This window comes from Macaca fascicularis, chromosome 6, assembly GCF_037993035.2.
Source record: "Macaca fascicularis isolate 582-1 chromosome 6, T2T-MFA8v1.1".
In the NCBI taxonomy this organism is placed as follows: domain Eukaryota; kingdom Metazoa; phylum Chordata; class Mammalia; order Primates; family Cercopithecidae; genus Macaca; species Macaca fascicularis.
The window spans coordinates 37,796,776-37,812,542 of NC_088380.1; the positions used below are offsets into that span (position 1 = coordinate 37,796,776).

Genomic DNA, 15,767 nt, shown 5'->3' on the forward strand with positions numbered 1-15,767 from the left:
CTGAGGAATCCACCTGTGGGAAAAGCCAGCCTTTTGTATATGCAAGTTTTGCATCCTGTGAATACTGTAGTGAATACTATATATGATGTTTTATTGTTTCTTTTTTCTTCGTCGTCTTTTTTTTTTTTTTTTTCTGAGACGGAGTCTCGCTCTGTCAGCCAGGCTGGAGTGCAGTGGAGCAATCTTGACTCATTGCAACCTCTGCCTCCCAGGATCAAGCAATTCTCCTGCCTCAGCCTCCCAAGTAGCTGGGACTACAGGTGCATGCCAGCACACCTGGCTAATTTTTTGTATTTTTAGTAGAGACGGGGTTTCACCACATTAGTCAGGATTGTATTGATTTTGACCTCGTGATCCACCTACCTCGGCCTCCCAAACTGTGGCATGAGTCACTGTGCCCCGCCTTTTCTTCTTTTTTTTAGAGATTGGGTCTTGCTCTGTTACATAGGCTGGAGTGTAGTGATGCGATCATAGCTCATTGCATAACTGGGATTATGAGCACGAGCCACTGTTCCTGGCAGAATACTGTATTTTTGATCTGTATGTGGTTGAGAAAAATCAGTGTAGAAGTGGACCCGTGCAGTACAAACCTGTGTTGTTCAAGGGTCCTCTTTACTTTTACATATTGGTATATGCATTTTAAACCGTTCAGATGGTATTGTTATTTCATGCAGTCAGTATTCATAACTTATTTGTTCATTTACTTGTATATTCTCCCTTTTTGTTATTCTTTGTGCCATACTCTGTACTTTTATTGGGGATCATTTTCTTTCTACCTGGAGAATTCTGTGTAGTATCTCTTTTAAAGCAAGTCAACTGTTGACAAATTCTGTTAGTTTTACTTTTTCTGAAAACATCTTTATTTTGCCTTTAAGTGATTCTGTAATTCTAGCTACTCACTTATTTCTTGACCTCCTTATTTAAAATATTTATCCCTGTCCTCTTACCTTCCTAGCTTTATTTCCCCCACAAACTTACTACCATTTTTTCATATAATATATTTTACTTGTTTATTAGCTTAGTATTGATTTTGTGAGGAAAGGCTCACCATAGTTGGCAGGTTGGATCTTCAGCAGCAACAACAGTTAGGTCAAGTTAAGAGTTGCTGTTGGGCTCATCTATAACTTCTGTTGATGCCACCATGACGATTTCATTTACAAGCCTATTAACAGTGGGGTGGATGATGTCAGCCAAACTGACCAAGTCACTTTGCATGGTTATTCATTGCCTTTTTTGAGGTTGATGCTTTCTGGGATTAACTTGTGACCCAAAAAGCTTCATACTTGTCCCCTTTCATATGTCTATCTACATGCATCTTCTCCTCATCTCCTTGTCTTAATCTCCTGTTCTTTTATAGGGTTTATCTCTCATTTTCTGGGAAGGTTGTATCTTACCAGTGTGTGCGCTCCTTCTTGCTTACCTGATTGAATTAATGTGATATTTAGACCATGGATCAACATGAATTTCTTTGGATTGTTCATATGCCTTGGGACTCTAAAGGCTGGAAAATTAATAATAGCCTTGATTCATGCATGTAAATGTATGCTGTTGTTAGTTGGATGTGACTGTCAGCTGCTCTTAGTCCTCCTTAATAGGGGCAGAAAAAATGCTTCATGAGATCAATGACTGCATACCGCTTATCTGACAGAGACCAATAACCCCGTTTTTATATGCTGCCAAAGGACTCTCTGGATTTCACATTATAGTCTTTAATTGGTGATTTATCACTCTCACCCTTTCATTGTTTTTCTCCGTTGCATTGACTGCTCCTAGCAACAGCTATCCAATTCCTAGTCCTTTTAATTACTTCTGTGTACTTCACAAATGCCTGAAATATAGCACCTGCCGTGGCTTCTCTTTCACCAACAAAAGTTTCAGCAATTGTGGTTGCCCTGCTGTGGCATGTTAGGGACTATGTGCCACCAGTAATGGGTTTCTCATTGCTAGCCGGTTTTTGATTGATACAGCATCAAATTCTCATTGGGAGTCAAAACTTCATAGGACCACTTTTGGTATCAACTCTCCCAGATCAGGTTTCCCAAAAACACACTTTGAAATGTCTGTGTTTGCATGACAGAAGTTTATATTGGGGAGTGTTTCTGGGGTCAATCCCCATGAGAGAGGGTACAAGGGAAACAGCATTAGGAAGATGGGGAAATTGAATTGCCATGTAGTTGCCATAGCAGCAACAACTGTTCCACAGGGAGATCTGAAGGTAGAATAACCCCTCTGAGATATTCCAGGAATAGACTGTTCTACTGTATATTGGTCAGTCATTGAATGTGGGCTGTTTTGGGGTGGTATAATAGTGTAACCTTTGGTAAGGGAATTGCAACTCAGGGAAATTCCTGAGGGTTCAGCTATTAGCCATCAGTAGGCAAAATCCCAGAAGCTAGGAGAATGAGCACTTCACTTCTGAAGGGGGAGTTCTGGGTAGCACACCACTGTTTTCACTACAGCCACAATGGCAACATGAGTTTTAGTGGAGTGGTGAGGGTGGAAAGATATTGTAGTGCTAGAGAATTAAAGGAGGGGATGAAGAGGCTTGAAAACTTGTTCAAACAGCTTAGCTGTGAAGGGGAGGAGAGAGAGAAGATAGTCGGTAGAAGTTCCTGAGGAGACTGGGAGAGATGAGATCCAGGATATAAGTGTGATTTGCCATGGGCTGGAAGAGGTTCATTTCTACCATTGTAATGAAAGAGGAGGAGGAAGAAAGTTCAAGTAAAGATAAGTTTATAAGGATAATGAGAGGAAGTTGAGGCAGTTCTTGTTTCTTCTGAGAAAGAGCCAGAAGATTCAACAGCTGAAAGAGGGAGAGTTGGTTGGGTTGGAGATACAAGGTAATTAGAGAGATTTTTAATAGATTGCAGTGGAGAGTGGGAAGAGAGAACTACCAGAATAGCCAGTGGTTGGTTGGTTGGTTGTGTTTTTTTTTTTTTTCTGTGTGTGTGTGACAGAGTTTTGCTCTTGTTGCCCAGGCTGGAGTGCAGTGATGCAATCTCAGCTCACTGCAACTTCTGCCTCCCAGGTTTAAGCAATTCTTGTGGCTTTACCTCCCAAGTAGCTGGGATTACAGGCACCTGCTACCATGCCCAGCTAATTTTTTGTATTTTTGTTAGAGACAGGGTTTCACCATGTTGGGCAGGCTGGTTTTGAACTCCTGACCTCAGGTGATCCATCTGCCTCAGCCTCCCAAAGTGTTGGGATTATAGGCGTGAGCCACCTCGCTCGGCTGCCAGTGGGTATTTAGAATGCATTTGAGGTTGATGTTCCTGATTTTGTGAAATTATCAATTTGTGCATTTGTGTAACATTTTTTTTTCTGGCAATACTTACTGTAGTAAAATTATAAACATTGTGCTCAGTATCTTACCAATTTTCCTTTTCTTTTTGTGCAGCCACCAGATCAAGTCATTACAGTATAGTAACACAGGAGACATGATTCTTGTTGTATCTGGAAGCTCTCAGGCCAAGGTGATTGACAGAGATGGTTTTGAGGTAATGGAATGTATAAAAGGAGACCAGTATATTGTGGACATGGCCAACACCAAGGTAAGCATTAAACAGAATATTTTAATGAATTAAATTAATTCAGCGCACATTTATTAACAACTATTTGAGTTATCATGTAATAATTCACCCCAAAAGTTAGTGTCATAAAACAATTGCAATTTATTTGTTCTCACATTGTGTGGATTGGCTGGGAAGTTCTGCTTCATACAGTATCAGCTGGAGCACTAGGATGGCTATAAGATACAAAATGGGCCCAGATGGTTTGCAGTTGATGTCCTGCTCCATGGCATCTCTCTCTGTCTTTGCCTCTTCCTTACTTCTACCCCACCCCTTCCCTTCTTGCTGGCTCTCCCTTTCTCTCTCTCTCTCTTTTTCTCTTGCCACATGTCTAGTTTGGGTCTTTTTACAGTGTCTTAGTAGGTGTATTATTCTGTTCTCATGCTGCTAATAATGACCTGTTTGATACTGGATAATTTATAAAGGAAAGAGGTTAATTGACTAACAGTTCTACATGGCTGGAGAGGCCTCACGATCATGGAGGAAGGCGAGGAGGTGCAAAGTCGTATCTTAAATGGTGGCAGGCAGGAGAGAGCATTTGCAGGGGAACTCCCATTTATAAAACTATCAGATCTCATGAGACTTATTCACTACCATGAGAATAGCGTGGGAGAAACTGCCTCCATGATTCAATTATCTCCACCTGGCCCCGCCCTTGACACATGGGAATTATTACAGTTCAAGATGAGATTTGGGTGGGAACACAACCAAACCATATCATTCTGCCCTGGCCCCTCCCAAATCTCATGTCCTCAAATTTCAAAACCAATCATGCCTTCCCCAAAGTCCCCCAAACTCTTCTTTCAGCATTAACTCAAAAGTCCATAGTCCAAAGTCTCATCTGAGACAAGGCAAGTCCCTCCCACCTATGAGCCTGTAAAATCAAAAGCAAGTTAGTTACTTTCTAGATACACAGGAATACAAGCATTGGGTAAATACACCCATTCCAAATGGGTGAAAGTAGCCAAAGCAAAAGGGCTGCAGGCCCCATGCAAGTCCAAAATCCAGCAGGCAAATCTTAAAGCTCCAAAATGACCTCCTTTGACTCTATGTGTCACATCTGGGTGATGCAAGAAGTGGGTTCCCATGGTCTTGGGCAGCCCAGCCCCTGTGGCTTTGCAGGGTACAGCCCCCTTTCTGACTGCATCGAGTGTCTGCAGCTTTTCCAGGCACACAGTGCAAGCTGTCAGTGGATCTACCATTCTGGGGTCTGGAGGATGGCGGCCCTTGTCTCAGAGCTCTACTTGGCAGTACCCCAGTGGGGACTCTGTGTGAGGGCTCCAACCCCATATTTCCCTTTGACACCGTCTTACCAGAGGTTCTCCGTGAGGGCCCCGCCCCTGCAGCAAACTTCTACCTGGATTTCCAGACGTCTCCATACATCTTCTGAAATCTAGGCGGAGGTTCCCGAACCTTAATTCTTGACTTCTGTGCATCTTCAGGCTCTACACCACCTGGAACCTGCCAAGTCTTGAGACTTGCACCCTCTGAAGCCATGGCCTGAGGTGTACAAGGGACCCTTTTACCTATGGCAGGAGCAGCTGGGATGCAGGGCACCAAGTTCTTAGGCTGTACACAGCAGGGGATCCTGGACCCACAAAACCATTTTTTCCTTCTAGGCCTCCAGGCCTGTGATGGGAGGGTCTGCTGTGAAGATCTCTAACATGCCCTGGAGACGTTTGCCCCATTGTCTTGGTGATTAACATTTGGCTCCTCATTACTTAGGCAAATTTCTACAACCCAATCTCCTCAGAAAATGGGTTTTTCTTTTCTGTTGCATCAACAGGCTACAAATTTTCTCAACTATTCTGTGCTTCTTCTTGAATGCTTTGCAGTTTAGAAATTTCTTCTGCCAGATACCTTAAATCATCTCTCTCAAGTTCAAAGTTCCACAGATCTCTAGGGAACTCTAGAAAAAAATTCTGATTTTCACTCTTTTCCCCCATCTTGTGCCCTTTTCTAATACAGGGGCACAATGCCTCCAGTGTCTTTGCATAGTGAGAGTGACTTTACTCCATTTCCCAACAAATTCCTCATCTCCATCTGAGACCACCTCAGCCTGGACCTCCTTGTCTGTATCACTATTAACATTTTGGTCAAAGCCATTCAACAATTCTCTAGGAAGTTCCAAACTTTCCCACATTTTCCTGTCCTCTTCTGAGCCTTCCAAACTGTTCCAGCCTCTCCTTGTTACCCAGTTGCAAAGTTGCTTCCACATTTAGGGTATCTTTACAGCAGCACCCCACTCTACTGTTACCAATTTATTGTATTAGTCTGTTCTCACACTGCAGATAAAGACATATCTGAGACTGGGTAATTTATAAAGGAAAGAGGTTGAATTGACTCACAGTTCTGCATGGCTGGGGAGGCCTCACAATTATGGTGGAAGGCGAGGAGGTCCAAAATCATGTCTCACATAGCAGCAGGCAAGAGAGAGCACGTGCAGGGGAACTCCCATTTATAAAACCATCAGATCTCATGAGACTTATTCACTACCATGAGAACAGTATGGGGGGAACCATCCCCATGATTCATTTATCTGCACCTGGCCCTGCCCTTGACACATGGGAATTATTGCAATGCAAGGTGAGATTTGGGTGGGGACACATCCAAACCGTATCAGTAGGTTTTGACTTCTTACTTGATTGCTAGGTTGCATGGAGGACAAACATGAATATTAATTAAGTAGCTTAATATCTGGCTTCAAATCTTAGGATCAGAGGGCCAGCTCAAATTTGCAGGGAGGGGAGGTAGATCCCGCCATTTTATGGGTGAATGGCAAAATCAAACAAATTATATAGGATGGGAAATACTGATTCAGGCATCTTTGGACATTCTCTTCAGTTAATTTTTGTGCTAGGCTTTAGGTCAAGAAGGGGAGAGACAGCTGACATGCTGTGGTACACATCTGTAGTTCCAGCTCCTTGGAAAGCTGAGGCAGGAGGATTGCTTGATCCCAGGAGTTTGAGGTTGTAGTGTGCGACGATCGTGCTTGTGAATAGCCACTAGCCACTGAACTCCAGCTTGGGCAACACTGAGACACCCTGTGTCTTAATTTCAGAAAAAAAAAGGAAAGAAAGTGATCTCACTTTTTAATGTAAATATTTTTAATGGGATAATGATATTTTAAAATCTATATTATATATCATTTAACTATAGGTCAATAATTTTATAAAACTTAAGGTACGAAAAACATTTATTTTTGCTAACATTTCTGTGAGTTGACTGTTCTTGGCTTGGTGAGGCTCCAGGCTACAGATAGAGTCTAGGTATGTTTTCTGTGTGTTTGTTCCCCCTTGGATCAGTGGACTACATGAGGATGTGTTTTTGTCACAGTGATAGAATCACAAGGAAACTCCAGTTCAGGAAGTACATTTTAAGCCATTGCTTATATCATGTCCACTAACATTCAGTCAGCCAAAACACATACCTTGTCCATGGCTAACATTAATAGTATAGATAAATATACCTGATCTCTAGCAGGAGGAACTGCATTGTCTTGGGGAAAGGTTGTAGATATAGGGAGGGGTGATGGTTTGGGAACAATAATGTAGTCTGTCACAAACATATTAAAGTGTAACTGAATATGGTTGATGCAGAATTTTGAGCCTTTAATTCTGATTTTTATTCTTTTCCCCCTATCTAGTGCCCTTTTCTAATACAGTAATTCTCATGATTTTTGTCTGAATTGAAATCTTCTGTGAGATTAGATTGTCTATGAAAATACAGTCGATCCTCTTTGTTTGCAGCTTTTGTATTTGTGAACTGACCTACTATTTTTTGTAATCCCCAAATCAGTACTCATAGCACTTTCATAGTCATGTGCTTGCACAGAGTGATAAAGAATTTGAGTTTGAACAGGGTGATATTCTGCCTTCTTTTTTAGCTCTCATACAATAGCCAGGTATCCTTTTTGTTGTCTATTTAATGCCATGCTTTTCCTATTTTTGTACAGTTTGTTGGTTGTTTTGCCATTTAAATTAGCCCCCAAGCATAGTGCTGAAGTGCTGCTTAGCATTCATAAGTCCGAGAAGTCTGTGATGTGCCTTACAGAGAAAATACATGCATTAAATAAACTTCATTCAGGCGTGAATGCTGTAGTGCCATTGGGTGTGAGTTCAATGTTAATGAATCAACAATATGTATTATTAATTTATTTATTTAATTTTTTTTTTTTTTTTTGGAGATAAGAGTCTCACTCTGTTGCTCAGGCTGGAGTGCAGTGGTGTAGTCTTGGCTCACTGCAACCTCTGCCTCCTGGGTTCAAACGATTCTCCTGCCTTAGCCTCCTGAGTAGCTAAGACTACAGGCATGTGCCACCATGACTGGCTAATTTTTTTTCTTTTTTTTTGTTTTTTTAGTAGAGACGGGGTTTCACCATGTTGGCCAGGCTGGTCTCAAACTCCTGACCTCAAATGATCCACCTGCCGTGGCTTCCCAAAGTACTGGGATTACAGGCGTTAGCCACTGCGCCTAGCCAACAATATATATTAAATAAGCACACATACAACAAAATTAGGTGTTGGTAAGTTTACAAAAATGTGACCAGTGGCTTGCTGAAACCTAACTTTTTATTTACTAGTTCAGTGTTCATGGAACTTTATAGACCGTAACTACACTGAATAATGAGAATCTGCTGGAATCTTTTTAGGTGCTGTAGATGAACCATTGGATCAAATTATTATAGTATGTTTCAGACTGCTCTATGTTGAACCCTAGTGAAGTGCCTCTCAAACCCTAATAAGGATCACAATCTCATGTCCTTTCTTTTGTTATTGAATGCCCAGTATGTGTTAGCGATTCAAACAAAGTTCAAATATAATTTTTTTTTTTTTTTTTTGAGACAGAGTCCAGCTCTGTCACCCAAGCTGGAGAGTGCAGTGGCATGATCTCGGCTCAGTAAAACCTCCGCCTCCCGGGTTCAAGCGATTCTCCTGTCTCAACATCCTGAGTAGCTGGGATTACAGGTGCCCGCCACCACGCTCAGCTAATTTTTGTGTTTTTAGTAGAGACAGGGTTTTGCCAGGTTGTCCAGGCTGGTCTCGAATTCCTGACCTCATGTGATCTACCTGTGTTGGCCTCCTAAAGTGCCGGGGTTACAGGCGTGAGCCACCATGCCCGGCCTTGACTTTTTAATAGTAACCATTCTGACTGGTGTGAGATGGTATGCCATTGTGGTTTTGATTTGCATTTCTCTAATGATCAGTGATATTGAGCTTTTTTTCATATGCTTGTTGGCTGCATGTATGTCTTCTTTTTAAGTGTCTCTTTATGTTCTTTGCCCACTTTCTAATGAGATTTTTTTTTCTTGTAAATTTGTTTAAGTTCCTTATCGGTGTTGGACATTAGATCTTTGTCACATTCATTGTTTATAAAAATTTTCTCCCATTCTCTACGTTGTCTGTTAAAGTGTCTTTTGCTGTGCAGAAGCTTCAAGAAGAAAGGAATCCGACTGGTTCTGTGTCTGTCTCTTTTGGCATTCTTAGACTTATGTAGTCATCCATATAGAAAGATGACTAGAAAAGTAGGACAAGAATAGCAGAAATCTACATAAAAATGTAGGAAATTAAAATTAATTACCAGCATACAAAAAACTGCTATAACTCACCCCTCCTTGCCAAATATTCTCTCTTTTGACTTTGAAATCATGGCTTATATGTACTTTCTCCATTTCTCAGATGTAAATATAATTAATTGACTGTTTATTTGTCTAGGAAGTGTTACTGATATCTTAATTGTAGTCATTGGCTTGAATGATGGGTTTTGGTAATTCAACTACTATTACTTGAAAGTAGTACATTTCATAGGATACTGTTATAAAATCTTTTTAACCTCTTTTCTGATTCCAGGAGTAATTAGTAATCGTGGTTTACTGGAACATTCAGTAAATAGGGTGTTAAAGGAAGCAATTTATTAATACTATATCTAATCTATCATGATAAAATATACTTCATATATAAACAGGCCCTCCTAATTATATTGTTAAATTGTTATATTATTAAATTTGTATCTGTATTCTTTATATCATTTTATATGTTTATGTGTATATATATGAAATATATATATATATATATATTTTTTTTTTTTTTTGAGAAAGTATCTAGTTCTGTCACCAGGCTGGAGTGCAGTGGCATAATCTCGGCTTACTGCAACCTCTGCCTCCTGGGTTCAAGTGATTCCCCTGCCTCAGCCTCCCAAGTAGGTGGGACTACAGCCTCCCAAGTAGCTGGGACTACTTTTATTGAAATGTACAATAAAACACCACCACGCCTGGCTAATTTTTTGTATTTTAGTAGAGGGGGTTTCACCATGTTGGCTAGGATGGTCTCGATCTCTTGACCTTGTGATCCGCCTGTCTCAGCCACCCAAAGTGTTGGCATTACAGGCGTGAGCCACCGCGCCTGGCCTATATGTATGTATTTTGAAAGAATACTTACAGGTTCCACTTATACCCACTTATAGGTGAGAACATGCAGTGTTTGGTTTTCTGTTACTGTGTTAGTTTGTATAGGATAATGTCCTTAGGATACATCCATGTTGCTGTGGAGGACGTGGTCTCATTCTTTCTTCATGGCTGCATAGTGTTCCATGGTGTATATATACCATACTATTTGGTACTATGCTGCTTACCTGGGCGATGAAATAATCTGTATGCCAAAGCCATGTGACATGCAATTTACCTGTATGACAAACCTGCACATATACTCTGGAACCTAAAATAAGAGTGAAAAAAAGATACTTTACCTATCTTCTGCAACAAAATAATATCAATACATGAAAAACAACATAAGAAAACTATATGAAATTTTAGATAAATGTTTATCTGCTGTCTAGTTTAAGGAAGATAACTGTCCAAGCATAGAAGTTATCAAAATTAAAAGGCAGACTACAAACAGGGAAAAGTAATACAGGGTTAATATACTTAATATATACATGTTGTGCTTGAAAAAGAATGAGATGGACCTGGTATATTGACATGGTAAGAAATCTGAAACCAAAATAGGCATCCACAATTAAAACAACAAAACTATATATTATGCTACTGTATAATAATAAATTTTGTAAAAAAGAGTACTTGTAGGGGTATAGAAATACATACTGGTCTATGACCCAGTGCATTATAGGGCAAGTATTTACACTCATACCTTAAACAATTTTTTGTTTTTAATTTTTGTGGGTTTTGTTGTTGTTTGTTTGTTTGTTTGTTTTTGTTTTTTTGAGATGGAGTCTCAGTCTGTCACCCAGGCTGGAGTGCAGTGGTGCGATCTCAGCTCACTGCAACCTCTGCTTCCCGGGTGCAAGCTATTCTCCTGCCTCAGCCTCCTGAGTAGCTGGTGATTACAGGTGCACTCCACCATGCCTGGCTAAGTTTTGTGTTTTTAGTAGAGATGGGGTTTCACCATGTTGGTCAGGCTGGTCTTAAATTTCTGACCTCGTGATCTGCCCACCTCAGCCTCCCGAAGTGCTAGGATTACAGGCATGAACCACTGTGCCCAGCCCAGTAGGTGTATATTTTATGGTGTACATGAAGTGTTGTCTTTTGAGACAGGGGCTTGCCCTTTTGCCCAGGCTACAGTGCAGTGTCCTGCTCCTCCTATGCTCAAGCTGTTCTCCCACCTTAGCCTCCCGAGTAGCTGGGACAATTGGTATGCACCATCATTCCAAACGAATTAAAAAAAAAATTTTGTGTATGCATGGAGGCGACGTCTCAATATGTTGCCCATGCTGGTCTCGAACTCCTGGGTTCAAGCTATCCTCTTACCTTGGCCTCCCAAAGTGCTGGGATTATAGGTGTGAGCCACCATGCCCAGCCCATCAGTTATTTTGACACAGGCATGCAATGCATTAATAATCACATCAGGATAAATGGGTTATCCATCACATCAAGCATTTATCCTTTGTGTTACTAAAAACCCAATTATACTCTAAGGTATTTTGACATGTACAATAAATTATCATTGAATGTTGTCACCCTGTTGCACTATCAAATACTATATCTTATTCATTCCATCTAACTATATTTTCTACCTATGGAAACCATCCCCGGCCAGGCGCGGTAGCTCACACCTGTAATCCTAGCACTTTGGGAGGCCAAGGCGGGTGAGTCACCTGAGGTTAGGAGTTCAAGACCAGCCTGGCCAACATGGTGAAACCCCATCTGTACTAAAAATACAAAAATTAGCTGGGTGTGGTGGCAGGTGCCTGTAATTCCAGCTACTCGGGAGGGAGGCTGAGGCAGGAGAATCGCTCGAACCTGGGATGCAGAGTTTGCGGTGAGCCGAAATCACGCCATTTCACTCCAGCCTGGGAGACAACAGCAAGACCCCGTCTTAAAAAAGGAAAAAAAAAAAAGAAACCATCTCCACTCCCCCATCCCCCCACTACCTTTCCCAGCCTCTGGTAGCTATCATTCTACTTTACATCTTTGTGAGTTCAGTTGTTTTAATTTTTATATGAGTGAGTACCTGAGAAATTTGTCTTTATTTGCCTGGCTTATTTCACTTAACATAATGACCTTCAGTTCTGTCCATATTGTTGCAAATGACAGGATTTCATTCTTTTTTATGGCTGACTAGTTCTCCATTGTCTATATGTACCACATTTTCTTTATCCATTTTTCTGTGGATGGACACTTAGGTTGCTTCCAAATCTTGGCTATTGTGAATAGTGCTGCAGTAAATATGGGAGTGCAGATATCTCTTCAATATACTGATTTCTTTTCTTTTGAGTATATACCTAGTGTGGGATTGCTGGATTATATGGTAGTTCTATCTGTAGTTTTTTGAGGATCTGCCATACACTTCTCCATAGTGATTGTACTAATTTACGTTCCTAACAACAGTGTACGAGGGTTACCTTTTCTTCACATTCTTGCCAGCATTTGTTATTCCGTCTTTTGAATAAAAACTTTTTAAACTGGTGTGAGATGATATATCATTGTAGGTTTTTTTTTTTTTTTTTTTTTTTTGAGACGGAGTCTCACTCTGTTGCCCAGGCCTGGAGTGCAGTGGTGTGAGTTTGGAACCTCTGCCTCCTGGGTTCAAGTGATTCTCCTGCCTCAGCCCCCTGAGTTTCCAGGATTACAGGTGCCCGCCACCATGCCTGGCTAATTACTTTTTGTATTTTTAGTAGAGACAGGGTTTCACCATGTTGGCCAGGCTGGCTTCGAACTCCTGACCTCATATGATCCCCCCGCCTTGGCCTCCCAGAGTGCTGCGATTACAGGCATGAGCCACTGTGCCCGGCCTTATTGTAGTTTTGATTTGCATTTCTCTGATGATCTATGATGTTGAGCACCTTTTCATATACCTGTTTGCCATTCGTATGTCTTCTTTTGAGAAATGTCTACTCAAATATATTGCCCTTTTAAAAACTGGATTTTTAGATTTCTTTTTCTATAGAGTTGTTTGAGCTCCTTATATATTCTGGTTATTAATCCCTTGTCAAATGAGTAGTTTGCAAATATTTTCTCCCATTCAGTGGGTTGTCTCTTTACTTTGTTCATTGTTTCCTTTGCTGTGCAAAAGCTTTTTAACTTGATATGATCCCATCTGTCTATTTTTGCTTTGGTTGTCTGTGCTTGTAGGGTATCACTCAAAAAATCTTTGCCCAGACCAATGTCTTAGAGAGTTTCCCCAATGTTTTCTTTTAGTAGTTTCATAGTTTTAGGTCTTAGACCTAAGTCTTTAATCCATTTTGATTTGATTTTTGTATATTCCAAAAGATAGGGGTCTGGTTTCATTCTTCTGCGTATCGATACCAGTTTTCCCAACACCATTTATTGAAGAACTGTTGTTTCCCCAATGTATGCTCTCGGCACCCTTGTTGAAAATGAGTTCACCATGGATGTATGGATTTATTTCTGAATTCTCTATTCTGTTTCATTGGTCTATGTGTCTGTTTTTATGTCAGTATCATGCTGTTATGGTTACTATAGCTCTGTAGTATAATTTGAAGTCAGGTAATGTGATTCTTCCAGTTTTCTCCATTTTGCTTAGGATAGCGTTGGCTATTCTGGATCTTTTGTCATTCCATATAAAATTTAGTATAGTTCTTTCTATTTCTGTGAAGAAATAGAAATGTTGAAGAAATAGAAGAATTGTTGATTTTTTTCTTTTTTGAGACAGTCTCTCCCTGTCACCCAAGTTGGAGTGCAGCGGCGTCATCTTGGCTCAGTGCAACTTCTGCCTCCTGGGTTCAAGCCGTTTTCATGCTTCAGCCTTCCAAGTAGCTGGGATTACAGGCATGCACCACCACACTCAGCTAATTTTTGTATTTTTAGTAGAGATGGGGGTTTCTCCATATTGACCAGGCTGGTCTCGAACTCCTGACCTCAGGTGATCCACCCACCTCAGCCTCCCAAAGTGCTGGGATTACAGACGTGAGCCACTGCACCTGGCCGTTGATACTTTGATAACAATTGCATTGAATCTGTAGTTTGCTTTAGGTAGTATGAACGTTTTAACAATATTGATTCTTCCTATCCAAGAACATGGAATATCTTTTCATCTTTTTGGTGTCCTTTTCAGTTTTTTTTTCATCAGTGTTTTATAGTTTTCATTGTAGAAATCTTTCACTTTTTTTTTTTTTCTTTTGAGATGGAGTCTCATTCTGTTGCCCAGGCTGGAGTGCAGTGGTGTGATCTTGGCTCACTGCAACCTCAGCCTCCCAGGTTCAAGCAATTCTCCTGCCTCAGCCTCCTGAGTAGCTGGGATTACAGGCATGTGCCACCATGCCCGGCTAATTATTTTTTGTATTTTTAGTAGAGACGGGGTTTCACCATGTTGGCCAGGCTGGCCTCGAACTCCTGACCTTGAGATCTGCCTGCCTCGGCCTCCCAAAGTGCTGGTATTACAGGTGTGAGCCACCACACCTGGCCAAAATCTTTTACTTTATTGGTTAAATTTATTTCTAGGTATTTCTTTTGTAGCAGTTATAAATGAGTTACTTTCTTGATTTCTTTTTAAGATTGTTTGCTATTACGCTACTGATTTTTGTATATTACAACCTCACTGAGCTTATCAGTTCTAATCATTTTTTTTGTGGAGTGTTTAGGTTTTTCCAAATATAAGATTATATACTCTGCAAACAAGAATAATTTGACTTCTTCCTTTACAGTTTGGATGCCCTTTATATTTTTCTCTTGTCTGATTGTTCTTGCTAGAACTTCTAGTACTGTGTTGAATAACAGTGGCAAAAAAAATGAGCATCCTTGTCTTGTTCTGAATCTTAGAGCAAAGGCTTTCAGTTTTCCCACATTCAGTATATTAGCTGTGGGTCTGTCATATATGGCTTTTATTGTGTTGAGTTATATTTCTTCTATACCCATTTTTTTAAGGGTTTTTATTATGAAGGGATGTTGAATTTTATCAAATGATTTTTCAGCATCAATTGAAATGATTATATGGTTTTTGTCCTTGATTCTGTTGATATGGTGTATCACATTGATTGATTTGCATATGTTGAACCATCCTGGCATTCCTGGGATAAATCCTACTTGGTGATGATGATCTTTTTAATGAATTGCTGAATTCGGTTTGCTAGTATTTTGTTGAGGACTTTTACATCATTGTTTATAGGGATATTGGCCTGTAATTTTCTTTTCTTTTTTTTTCCCTTTTCTTTCTTCCTCCCTCCCTCCCTTCGTCAGAGTCTTGCTCTGTTACCCAGGCTGAAGTGTGTGTGTGTGTGTGTTTTTTTTTTTTGATGTGATGTCTGGTTTTAGTATCAAGCAAGGTAGTACTTGCCTTGTATAGTGAGTTTGGAGGTATTCATTTCTCCTCTATTTTTTGGAATAATTTGAGTAGGAGTAGTATTCTTTAAATGTTTGGTAATATTTGGCGATGAAGTCATCAGATCCTGGGCTTTTCTTGGTTGGGAGACTTTTTATTACAGCTTAGATCTCATTACTTGTTATTGTGTGTTCAGGTTTTGGATTTCTTCATGGTTCAATCTTGGTCAGTTATATATGTCTGGATATATATGATATATATCTATCTCCATTTCTTCTAGGTTTTGCAATTTATTGGCGTATAGTTGCTTGTAGTAGCCTCTAATTAACCTTTGAATTTCTGCAGTATCTGCTATCTTGTTTCCTTTTTTATCGGTTTTTATTCATTTGGGTCTTCTCCTTTTTTCCTAGTTAGTCTGGCTAAAGGTTTTTCATTTTACCTTTTATAAATAATGTTTAATGGATAT

The 15,767-nt window shown here is 40.2% G+C and overlaps 1 protein-coding gene across 10 annotated transcripts in view; it reads left to right on the top strand.

The window, feature by feature from the left end:
• The window catches only part of WDR70 (WD repeat domain 70), a 382,962-nt gene that overhangs the window by 98,414 nt on the left and 268,781 nt on the right, over nt 1-15,767 (top strand). For all 10 annotated transcript variants that reach the window (XM_065546168.1, XM_045393640.2, XM_005556746.4 and 7 more), the window contains one exon: nt 3,398-3,551. In XM_065546168.1, the coding sequence (XP_065402240.1) occupies nt 3,398-3,551 (154 nt within the window). The remainder of the gene's footprint in view (nt 1-3,397; nt 3,552-15,767) is intronic.